The sequence below is a fragment of the Pollicipes pollicipes genome, unplaced genomic scaffold, assembly GCF_011947565.3.
Source record: "Pollicipes pollicipes isolate AB1234 unplaced genomic scaffold, Ppol_2.1 Scaffold_6052;HRSCAF=7182_pilon_pilon_pilon, whole genome shotgun sequence".
Taxonomy (NCBI): Eukaryota; Metazoa; Arthropoda; class Thecostraca; order Pollicipedomorpha; family Pollicipedidae; genus Pollicipes; species Pollicipes pollicipes.
The window spans coordinates 16,570,185-16,582,733 of NW_023596805.1; the positions used below are offsets into that span (position 1 = coordinate 16,570,185).

The following is a 12,549-nucleotide window of genomic DNA, read 5'->3' on the forward strand; positions in this document are numbered from 1 at the left end:
AAGCCACTGACTGCAGTGCTCGCTCGACTCGCCGGGTGGGTTTGCTGCCGTGCCGCTGCTGTTGTAACCCTTCATACATTCAACTCGTGTACATAGAGCTGTCAAGGAATACTCATCAATTTTAGAAGCTGCTGGGACGCACGTCCAGTTGAAGGTAAGATGTGTTAAACGGCAACCCATCAATCATCAAACTAAGCCACACATATCACACAGGACATGTGTACTATACATGCGACAAACATTTGCGGCACATTGCATCTCCCATGCATCCCCATCACAAACAAGCGCTGCCGAGCACACCTTTAAAGCAACCCACACTGTTTTCACAGCTCCAAACACGCCGGGAGCGAGGCTGCGATAGCCTACACAAAAGTGACGCTCACAGGCTCCGGCCTTCTGGCGCAAGACTGGTCAGTGTTTTGGAGTGTGCTTCGAGAAACGGGCGCCCGTAATTGAGAGTATGCTCTCGGTACTCCGGTACTGCGAATGTCCGGAAAAGGCAGAGTGCAGTCGCTGTAGCTGACGGCTAACTGACACAATTCAATTTACTCGTTGGGCACGTAATGGATTTTACGTTGGGCAAATATGACACGAAGTATAAAGCTTCGAATATTTGGGAGTCGTTGCGTCCTTCTTGCAAACCGTTTCAGCAGACTGCTAACCACCAGGGGCCGCGTGGGATGGTCAGGCTGGTGGGAGGGCCGCGTGACATGGTCAGGCTGGTGAGAGGGCCGCGTGACATGGTCAGGCTGGTGGAGGGCCGCGTGGGATGGTCAGGCTGGTGGGAGGGCCGCGTGACATGGTCAGGCTGGTGGGAGGGCCGCGTGGGATGGTCAGGCTGGTGGAGGCCGCGTGACATGGTCAGGCTGGTGTGAGGGCCGCGTGACATGGTCAGGCTGGTGTGAGGGCCGCGTGACATGGTCAGGCTGGTGGGAGGGCCGCGTGACATGGTCAGGCTGGTGTGAGGGCCGCGTGACATGGTCAGGCTGGTGGAGGGCCGCGTGGGATGGTCAGGCTGGTGGGAGGGCAGCGTGGGATGGTCAGGCTGGTGTGAGGGCTGCGTGACATGGTCAGGCTGGTGGGAGGGCCGCGTGACATGGTCAGGCTGGTGTGAGGGCCGCGTGACATGGTCAGGCTGGTGGGAGGGCCTCGTGACATTGTCAGGCTGGTGAGAGGGCCGCGTGACATGGTCAGGCTGGTGGGAGGGCCGCGTGGATGGTCAGGCTGGTGGGAGCGCCGCGTGTGATGGTCAGGCTGGTGGGAGGGCCGCGTGACATGGTCAGGCTGGTGGGAGGGCCGCGTGACATGGTCAGGCTGGTGGGAGGGCCGCGTGACATGGCCAGGGTGGTGTGAGGGCCGCGTGACATGGTCAGGCTGGTGGGGGCCGCGTGACATGGTCAGGCTGGTGAGAGGGCCGCGTGACATGGTCAGGTGGCTGGTGAGGGCCGCGTGACATGGTCAGGCTGGTGGGAGGGCCGCTACTTTATGGACAAACATGGACGCGTCCAGGACCCCAGGCAATATTACTGTTGACTCATGGGCCGGAGTTTTTCACCGCAGACATTTGACGCACCACGTTCCCAGAAGGAAGCGAATGGCGGCGACAGGCTTCAACCATTCAGATGAAAGCTGTAGACACCAGTTTTTGCTCGCGATATCCTCAGGCCGGGGGCGTGAGATCACCAGCCAACGAGAGCTGACACGAGAACAGCCTTTTCAGCTCCTCCCCCAACCCTCACCTGCCTCCTGTTCCTTGAACGACGTCACCAAATGGTGGCAATAGCATTACATGCGCGAGCTATGAAACGTGTAACTACTGGTGTGTTGGAACTGAACGTACGTGCCACTTCAAGGGTACCATTTTCAAACTGAATTAGATAAATGCGTCCAGGCAAAAGGGAGTGAATTAGATAAATGCGTCCAGGCAAAAGGGAGTGTGCCACCTTTTTGTACTTTTCACCCAGTGATAGATCATGCGCTTACGATTTGATCAGCGATACCAGTTTTCTCGAATCCTTCCGGATAGCTGAAAATTTATGTTTGAAGCAACCGTTCCTGCGGGAGAAATTTCATTAGGCTCCCTGCTCACCACTCCCGAAGTAAGGCATTTCATTTGCCTTGCTTCTTTCGACGTGTGTGCTCTGTAATGTTTGTAACACAAATATTTGTCAAAAGGTTTGTGTAATGAATGCTACAAACGCTTGAAACACTGTTTAGACAAAAATATACACACATGAAGCCATTATCCCGCGAATTAAACGAAGCGTCATACTATGGCTTTGATTTCTCCCCAATGACGCGAACTATAGTGGCTCTCTTCGAAGCACAACTCGGCTTTGGGGGCCGGAGTATCACATGGCTACAGTGGTGCATTGGTACAAATTGCAACCAATGCGGTTCTCGGTAACGGGCCCTTGCCTCCCGCTGTGCCAATCACAAACGGTCGTTTGTACTGACGTCATTCAGTAGCAGCAGGCACGGTACCCAGCAGATTCTGCCGTCTTCATGGCGACGGCGGTCGCGACTGCAGAGCAAGGGTGTAGTGCTGACACAAAGCGTTGATAGCGTAATTTGAGCTTGAAAATAATTAAAGCATGTGTTTTTGTTATGTCTTCATGGTGTTCAAGTGGTCATATCCAGCGCTACTTTTAGACGTACCGGTCCTGAGTTTCAGTAGAGCAAGTTTTTGAGCTATGTCCTAAAGATGGGACAATCGCCGTAAATAGTTAAATGGCGTGAAAAATATGTTGATTACGTGGAACGTGCCATGACCAAGGACATTGGTCATAAGTCAGCGTAGCCAAAGGAACTTGCCTAGTATTGGCGTGGTGAAGTGTGGTGGTGTGGTATCGGTATCGTTGGGTTTGCCTCTTTCTATCCACTGCAACGGGTTCCATATTCCCTCCCTGTTCCTACTGCTGTGGACCGTCCCTTCAGAGCTCCACCGTGCCGCAGGCTACTCATGCATTGGTAACCGACAAGCAACACCATTACAGTGATCATGGTAAACGTGAGTGACGCGCCCTGCATACGCAGATGTTCCATTCGATTTGAAGATATCTGGAATCAAACATCCATCATCGTTCGCCATTGATGTGCATTGCTCTCGACTGGACAGACATCACACCCCTGCCGACCTGCCCTGCCGACAGTTTCCCTGTCGACATTTTCCCAGTCGACATCTTCCCAGCCGACATCTTGCCACCCGGCATCTTCCCAGCCGACATCTTCCCAGCCGGCAGTCTCAGACGGCAGCTGAGCCCCGCAGCGTTCGCCTCAATACACCAGAGTCCGCATCTCTTTAATGCTGAGCTCGAGAAGCGCATTAGGCAAAGTGGTGGGCTGTTGAGGACCACTGCCTGCCGCCGTTGTATCATATCATCAGCGCGGTCGACAAAGTGCTCTGCATCTCAGGCCCGGGCCGGGGCAGCGCGACATAATGACAAGGCCGCCTCGGGTAAATGCTTTATGTTGATTGAACGCGCTCTGTCATGCGATGCATAACCAGGCCAAGAGATATGCGTTGAGCTGATGCATGGCATGCCCCATGGCGACGAACGTGCTCCGCCGCCGGCCCCCGCGGCGCCACGCCGGGGAAACGGCGCAGAGGCGTGCTCAGGGCGCCACGCCGGGGAAACGGCGCAGAGGCGTGCTCAGGGCGCCACGCCGGGAAACGGCGCAGAGGCCGTGCTCAGGGCGCCACGCCGGGGAAACGGCGCAGAGGCGGGCTCAGGGCCTCCCGTCCGGGTGCCAGTGACACTGCCGTCCGGGTGCCGTGACACTGCCGTCCGGGGTGCCGTGACACTGCCCGTCCGGGTGCCGTGACACTGCCGTCCGGGGGCCGTGACACTGCCGTCCGGGTGCCGTGACACTGCCGTCCGGGTGCCGTGACACATGATTATATGTGTGGGTGTTAAACACCACGGTGGACTCAGCATTGGCGAATGATTCGGAGGATTCGTGATTATTCTGGTGTCATCAGATTGATCGAGAACATCCAAAAGAATAATCAGTGCTGAGTCCGTTGTGATTTGTCACAACACAGTTATGAAGAACAAGCTGTGCACTTAAGTTGTATATGTATATATATATATATATATATATATATATATATATATATATATATATATACCATAAGGACAGCGCAGGTCAGCAGGTTTAAAGCATGACAATCGCCATTCACTGTGAGGTGTTCACGGCAAGGTTTTGTCTGATTGTTTTGTTTTCTTTCGTAACAAAGGGGCTTAATGAGGTGGCACATCGCTCGTGTTTCACAAATAAATTGGCCCGCAACTTGTCTGGCAGAAAACCTGGTGAGGCGTTCTTTATTTGTTTTGTTGAAACTGATGACATTTGGGTCGATTTACCTTATCTTTTCTCACGGCCAAAACATTATCGGACACCACACCCATGTGTCGTGAATGCTAGTTACAGTAACCTTGACAGCGTTATTTTCCGTTGTCTGCGTTATTATCATGTTGTGTCGCTGAGCTCAGGCCACAGCATGTTGCACTAGACGCAGGCTCCGCAGGAGACAGTGGCGGCCCCACAGTGGATTTCCGGCGCAGCCGCGGATCGCAGCGTGCTGAGGGGCGCTCACCGCTTGAAAACAGCACACTCGCAGACACGATGCGGCGCGTTTTTACCTCTTTATGTGTACGGGGCGACCAGACTGACGAGACGCACCATCCGTCCTTCATATCGCCGGACCTGCGGCTCGCCGGTCCCCGTTCGAGCGCGTGGGGTCACCTGAGCGCTGCAGTCCACCCTTCTGTCACCGGCACCGCCTGCTCCGCCGACCTGAACACTGCAGGCCCACCCTTCTGTCACCGGCACCGCCTGCTCCGCGACCTGAACACTGCAGCCCACACTTCTGTCACCGGCACCGCCTGCTCCCACTACCTGAACACTGCAGTCCAGCCCTTCTGTCACCGGCACTGCCTGCTCCGCCGACCTGAACACTGCAGCCCACCCTTCTGTCACCGGCACCGCCTGCTCCCCCGACCTGAGCGCTGCAGCCCACCCTTCTGTCACCGGCACCGCCTGCTCCGCCGACCTGAACACTGCAGCCCACACTTCTGTCACCGGCACCGCCTGCTCCGCCGACCTGAGCGCTGCAGCCCACACTTCTCTCACCGGCACCGCCTGCTCCCCGACCTGAGCGCTGCGGCCCACACTTCTGTCACCGGCACCGCCTGCTCCCACTACCTGAACACTGCAGCCCACACTTCTGTCACCGACACCGCCTGCTCCCCCTGCGTCAAGTGCCACTTGTATCGTGCCGACGCGCCGCAGGACCGCTAACATGTGGGTAAGGCGTCTGAACGTGCTCTGCAAGCCCTTTGGCAATTCACATTTGTTTGGCACCCCAATCGAACGCGGGAGGCCACATTTCGCGGACATTGCAATACCTTATGAAAACCATTCCGCACTCAAGACCTTCTATTCAAATGACTTGAAGGAAGCCCAGAAGAACGGTTGTGTGGAGTCTCGCTTTTTGTGACGACCAAGAGCTGCGCGGCGGCTGACTGAAAGACGTTCCTTGCCGGACCAGGCTGAGTCAGGCAGCTGCAGCATTTCCAGCCCTATTTTCCTTAGTACTGACTCGGCCCGGCGTTTCCGTCCGTGGCATGTTGATTGCTTTTGTGGGCAGGCTAGTCCTGCCACCCTGCGCATTACCATCTCCAGCCACCTGCAGGTATTTTAGCCGGCGTCTTAACTAGAAACCGACTTTCCAGATAACGAGCAATTGAACTCCAAAAACCCAAATCAATAGCGGAAGTTCTTCGCTGCACAAAGTGAGCGGAGAAATACCATAGGTTTAGCGCTGCGTTTAGCTGCATAATACAAATCCTAGCTCATGCTTCCCTCTATACGTATGTACCTGGCGCCGCCCCTGTCAGCTGATGCACTCGCCCCTGCAACATTTAAGCTCTGCTGGGATGTTACAATCACTTTGTTATCAATAAATTACCTGTTCTAAATCACTCCAGTTGCAATGTGATCCATCGCCGCCCAAATGCCCTTTGCCCGTACCGGCTCTTGTTACCTCCTTTGTCCGCCTCTGTGCTAGCTGCCCATTTGACGTCGCAAACATGGTCGCCAGTAGGCTAGCAGCTGTGATATGAGCAGACGGACATTGATTTCAGCACCGAAACATACGGCCATTCATCACAGCATTGCCTTGCCTGTATCTCTTCCACATCCGCCGGCGGCTCTTCACGGCCATCAATAGACATGATGAACGGTAATTTAATGTGGGGTAGATGAAATAGCCTATGCTCATGCTAGTCAAAGAGGCCCGAATAAAGAGACAATATATTTTGTTTTACAGCGTCTTCGGGTCTGAAGAAGCCGCAAAGTGAACGGAGCTGTCTGTTCAGCTGGGAAGTGGTGTGAGAGGGCCTGTAGAAAGTCGCGCTGGTTCCTGAGAAGGCCTGTAGAAAGTTGTGAGGATTCCTGAGAAAGTTTGCGAGCGGAGTGCCTTGACTTTTTTCGGCTCGACTTTTATACATGAGTATAGGCTACATAGCATATCTCGTTATCATTTTAATTATGCTAAAAAGCTATGCGGGAGCCCTAACGGTCATCTATGATATATTTGATTACGCAAAAGCCTTTTCAGCCACGCACCGCCATTCGGCACTGTGGAAGCTATCAGCCAGTGCGTACCTCCTGCCATTGCGACCCAGGAATTATGCATCAAAGGGGATTCATGGTACCTGAATATGGTCAAGTGACTCCCATTTGGTAGTAAGGACTAACATCAAATTTCGGAGCTCTAGCTCCAACAGTTTGAAACGAGGTGAAAAACAAGTTCGTGTGGGTCCCCGCAAGCAAGTAGGCGTCCTGTCCCTGGCGTACCAGCCATGGCGGGCCCGGACCTGCAGCTGGTCATGCCATGGCGTAAATCCGCGGAACTCTCTAAGCCAAGACCACAATGTCTCAGGCTGCGGGAGTCTTTGTGAGAGCTTTTTATTAAGTTGTGCCGAAGCGGGTTTTTTATTCTTGGTTTTTGAAAACAAGATAGTTCCGAAAAGCATTAAAGAAACAATGTGAAAAAAGTCTGAAATGCGTTAAGAAGTGGGTTTCCATATGCAGGTCATATGGTTTCTCCGAGCACCACTTACACAGTCGCGACAATGATACGTAGCCAATGGCCGTACCCGGAGCCTGAGCCAATGGATACGTAGTGCCGAGAACTGCTTTCGTGCTTGATTAAGAATACGTAGCGTACACGAATACGTAAGAATACGAATACGTAGCTTCAAAAATATGAGTTTGTAGCTTGACATGTAGCTATGTAGTTTGAATTTGCTCAGTTTGAGATACAAATTAATCACGGTTAAGCGCAAGTCTCACGGCGTCAGAATGCTTCAACGTTACCGTGTCAGACAATGTTCTTTGTGAAATGGTTCAAACGCAGAGGTTCATGATTCAAAGCATGCTGGCAGCTTCAAAGTCTCGCAGACCGCTGTCTGACTCCTCTGCAAGGCTCTGTTCTCTATCCCACGGGCTGCAACAGCGTTGAGGCTTTAGATTGGGCATTTCCAGTGTGACGTTTATGACTGGCGATTGACGAGAGTGGGCGTCAGAGGCGCGATAGAGTTGCAGGCTGTCGCGCTGCTGTTCTCTTCACGCTCCAAGTGATGAATTCCCCGGACGCGGTGTGCACCCCCGAGTTGTGGGGCTCTCGAAGTCGGGGCACCTTGCTGTCACGACAGCCCCCGGACGGCAGGTGCCACGGCGAGCGCAGGTGGGCGGGGCCAGACTCACCGGACAGCCAATCAGCGTTGAGCTGGCGCGTGCGCCGGTCGCGTGGGAGCTCGGCCCCGCTCGCCAGTCGAGGGTAAGAGCCAGGAGGGGGTGCGGCGCCTCTGTTGTCCGGCGAATCACCTGCTCCGCGTGCTCACACGCCCCGCTCACCCGGCTTGGCTTCGCCGCGACATGTCCAACGTTCTTCAGGACACGCTGCACGCGGGCTTTGTTCTCGGTGACGGACTGTGTTATGAACAGCTACTGCATGAGACGAGCATGAGCAGAGCTTTCCTGAGCCATTACAAGGCGTCGGCGGCCGGCAGACAAGACAGCGCCAACCGCCTCAGGAACTGCGAGAAGCCGATCCCGGGGGAGCTGTGCCCGCACCTGCCCTCGGTCAGGGCCGCCTCTCTTCCAGACATCGCAGGTTAGGAGGGCGGACGTCGTGTTAGCTATGCGTACGACCTGCAAGCCAGACGAAAGAGAAGAACAATACAGCTTACGTGAGAACGGAAAGGCACAAACTTTATGTTGTCATCACTGCTGTGCTGTGAGTGTTGCATTGTAGGCACCGATGAGCGTATGTCTTACTCAACTAATCTGTGAACTGCTTTGACAGTTCACAAATGTTGTGCTTAATACTTAGAAGTTCAAGTTACTAAGAACACGGTTTAATCAAATTTGTAATAGACAGATTAGCAGATGCTTAGAAGCTGTGCTTGAAAATATGGATGTTGTATGGAATGATTATATTCACAAGGATCTCTCAGTCTCACTTCCACTTAGTTTTGGTGCAAATCTGGATATTGGCTCGAATGGCATTTATGACCTTGCAATGAATAGTATTTTAATATGAAGAGCATAAGTGCGGTGGCGGAAGCCATGCGTAGTATTGGTGTTAGAGACGCGTGGATGCGAATTATGCCTGATGGCGCAGCATGTCATGATATGCCGCCAAACGCTGACATCAAGCGACATGAAGACATCTCATCCAAACATCTCGAAGCCTGAATGTGACAGCTTTCGAGCACGTTTAGGCGGCTGGTGTGAGCTGGTATGTTTTGTTCCTATTGAAAGGTGGTTTTCTCTATACAATAAACATTCACGCATTGTGCCAGAATGCTCAAACATACACTCCCAGCCTTCAGCTAGGACCGCGAACATATCGTAAACCCGCATGCATGGAAGGCAATATGTCTCAGCCTTCAGGAGCAATGAGACTGTGTTCAAATGAATCACGACGTCTCTAAAGCGCTCTACACTCTTAGTTACAAAGACACTGATCATCAAAGCAGTGCTGTTGGTATGGTTCGACACCTTTTGAAATGTTTCCAGAATGATTGTTATCAAACGTCGTGAACGATTTTGAGCCTCAGCTGCAAAGCTCCAACCACTGTTTTAAAGTGCAGAGCGAGATGGTAGCGGACGCTGTGTTCTTTTTTGGTATTCGCCAAAGGTTTCAGGTCTTGGCTGCCGGAAAAAAACACTTTAATTATCTGGAGTGCCTAAACTTTCAAGATATCAGACAACCTCCTTGCAATAGTTTTCCAACGCAAAGGAGCAAAGTACGCGCCGAGTGCGCCACGACGCTCCCAAGTTTGATGCGAATCCGTCATACGGTGACGTGTTTGCAGAATAAACCTGAGGGCAGTTCTGGCGCACCCTCACTTGATGCGCCAGAACCGCGGGGTCAACACCTCATTTGGCGGTGTTTCCGCTCACCTACCAAATAGCTACGCTATCTCTCATCAGGGTTCTCCTAAAGACGGAGCTGTCTCTTAGCAGGGTTCTCCGAAAGACGGGGCTGTCTCTCAGCAGGGTTCTCCGAAAAATTGGGCTATCTCTCAGCAAGGTTCTCCTAAATACGGGGCCACATTGTTGATGGGGCATATGGAAGCCGAATGATCCCCAGCTATAGCAGCGTTGCGGCGAAAGCGAACATCTGAACATTTTCCTTAAAAAAATATGATGACTTCACGGCGGCATCTCCGGATATATTTAATCGTTGATTTATTGCGGGATAGCTTCTTGTTCTTGATGACAAGCAAATTATCATCAGCATACACGGCTCAACGTTGGAGCAACAGACCGTCCAATGCCTGTCTCCACTCCTTGCCGACCTGAATGCTCAGTGCAATGGGGGGGGGGGGGGGGAGGTGGTACACGCATTGAGGGTGCGCGGCTAGAATAAGGTGGTTTGAACGCTCTGGGCACCTACCAGCAGCTTACCTGTCCCAACTTTGACGTGCGTGCACTCAGCATTGCTCTGCCGGTGTACATTCGCCCATTTTGGGTCCGCCGGTACATATTTACCCATCCTGGGTCCGTCAATGTACATTCATGCATGTTCGGTCGTCTTGGCATTCCAGGCAGCCAGCAGCACCACCTCAGCCACCTCAGCCCAGCCAGCAGCCATCAGACGGTCAGCCACTCGGCGGAGACCCGTCTACACCCCTCTCCGTCCGCCAGCCCCTGCGAGCGTCGCTCTCCGCCCGGACCGGCCAGCGGCTCACCCCAGACGCCAGACGCCGCAGTGGACTCGTTCGTGAGTCCACAGCTCCGGGTGGACTCGTCCGTGAGTCCGCAGCTCCGGGTGGACTCGTCCAGGAGCCGCGCGTCGCGCTCAGCGGAGCGGTGGCGTCGTCGCCGAGAGAGCGCCAACTGCCGCGAGCGGCGGCGCATGCAGCGGCTCAACGAGGCGTTCGACCTGCTGCGGGACCACCTGCCGCAGGGCGTCGACTGTCCGCTCTCCAAGCACGAGACGCTCCAGATGGCCATCACCTACATCCTGACCCTGCGCGAGCAGCTGGAGCCGATGCCGGAGGCGTGCCAGTCCGAGTGAAGCTGCCTTTCTCGGCCGCGACCGTCTAGTCAGGCTACGGCTACAGCAATGCTTCAGCGGCGCTCCCGGCGGCCTGGTTCGCCATGTGCCGGCGGCTTCTGCGACGACTGCCGTGCCAAGCCAGTTTGGCGCTGCTCCTCGTGGCCTCCGGAGGCTCCACTGCGCTCGCCCACTCTGCTTTTAGTGTGCTGGGCTGTACCTCTGCCGTCAGCGGTGGGAGCTTTCCTCCGGCCGCTGGCGGCATCGTTGTGAATAACTCAGCCTCGAGCGGTGTTGTGTTGCCCTGCCTGGAGCTGAGTATGATCACGTTCGCACGGGTCTCGGAGAGGCTAAGCAGCCGACGGCGCGGGCGTCTATGTGATGGGTTTTCACTGCCCTGTGGGTGGACGGCTGTGAACCAGGGAGAAGATAAGTTGGCTGTTGTGACCGCGCGACCGGGTGACCGGATGTTGACTGTTGATGTGGGCTGTGAATACAAAGTGCAAATCAAACGACGTTGTCTCCTACAAATTTCAATGCGTTTCTGGGCACAGTGGCACAAGATACCTCACAGGCCAATGCATGCGTTTCTGATAGAAACTGCATTTCGGCTACTCCGAACATCACCGCGTGGTGCACGTCAATGCCGGGTGCATCTTGAACACGCGCTTGGGTTTCCCCCTGACTCGTGATCACTTTCACCACTTTCCCCGCCACCACACTCTCCCTCCTCACATTAAATTAGCCATATGACTGAACAATATATGTATATATATATATATATATATATATATATATATATATATATATATATATAGTGTCTTGGATATCTCAATTAACCAGGTGCCTCCGAGAGACATGATTGAGAATTGTCAGCTCCTCTCAAGATCGGGTCCAATCACGTTTGCTTTGCAACAGCTGTTCGTTTGCCGCTTGCGCCTCTTTGTTTGCATACATGTATTGTCTGCACCAGCCAACTTTTCATGTCTGGGATCTGGTCGGCCACCGTAGCTGAAGCAACAAACGGCGCGCATGCGCGATCAGTGCGTCTGCAGATACTCGCAGCGTCGTAACGGCCGGAAACCCCGGCTTCCGGTCAATTGAGTCCGGGTGGCGATGTAACTAAAGCTGTCTTAAGCCATAGGTAGATAGCAAGTAAGAGTGAGTTTGCATTAATTTGCCTGATTAGAGATGAATCCTACATGCGTTTACATTGGTAAGCGATTTTCCCAGGTGGTTTCGCAAGCAATCGCAAAAAAATGTCACGGAGAATAGATACCTCTCTCTCGTCATTGCCAAGGGTAGCGTACCCCGCACGACGCAAAGCTTTTGAGTAATATTCTAACCTGCAGGGCTACTAGTTGGCCTAATGCGGTCAGACTGGCAGGTAAGTTTTGTGTAATATGTTAAAATCAGAAACATTCCCCCAAAAACAGCCTGTGCGCAAGTTTATGGGGGAGTGTTGGTAACGGTGGCGTCATCACAGTCGTCACCGTGCGTCCGTCACTAATCCAGAGCATGGAGCGTTCTTCGTCCAATCACCTAGCGTCACCTCAGAGGTGGTCCCCTAACAGGAGCAGCTGTGTCGATCTTGAGATTTGGTCTCGCCGTTATCTACCGGTTATCGCAGAGCGTACATCGAGGCAGCCGTCGCCGTGGTCACGTGAGCATGACTGGTGGGTCTACAAACTGTGCCGATAAAGGGCCGAGGAGAGGGGCGCATTGGCCATCTGTTCAGGTAGGCAGGCACGCGACTTCGACAGTAAACTGTGCGCCGCAGAGTTCGTCCACCAGGCTGGGAGAAGGAAGTGTCGCCGCCCCTCCGGCTCCCCCCCCCCCCCCCCCCAACCCGTCCACTCGCTGTGAAGAGCTCCAACCAGGGCCGCAGCCAAGGAGAGCGGTGAGGGCCCCGGGTGCTTGCGTTTTTATTTTTTTACCATAGGTAGTCCCTGTCAGAAACTTACAGATTG

The 12,549-nt window shown here is 53.8% G+C and overlaps 1 protein-coding gene across 1 annotated transcript; it reads left to right on the forward strand.

Moving 5' to 3' along the window:
- Positions 1-7,861: 7,861 nt before the first annotated feature.
- LOC119104735 (pancreas transcription factor 1 subunit alpha-like) lies at positions 7,862-11,060 on the forward strand. The gene is made up of 2 exons (XM_037228453.1): positions 7,862-8,185; positions 10,128-11,060. The coding sequence occupies exons 1-2, from the start codon at positions 7,948-7,950 to the stop codon at positions 10,598-10,600; spliced, it is 711 nt and encodes a 236-aa protein (XP_037084348.1). The 5' UTR covers positions 7,862-7,947; the 3' UTR covers positions 10,601-11,060.
- The last annotated feature ends 1,489 nt before the right edge of the window (positions 11,061-12,549 follow it).

Excerpts from the sequence above, each read along its gene's own strand:
- LOC119104735 (XM_037228453.1), top strand. The coding sequence starts at position 7,948 with ATGTCCAACGTTCTTCAGGACACGCTGCACGCGGGCTTTGTTCTCGGT. Across the intron at positions 8,186-10,127 it reads CTCTCTTCCAGACATCGCAG|GCAGCCAGCAGCACCACCTC; the intron begins GTTAGGAGGGCG and ends TTGGCATTCCAG.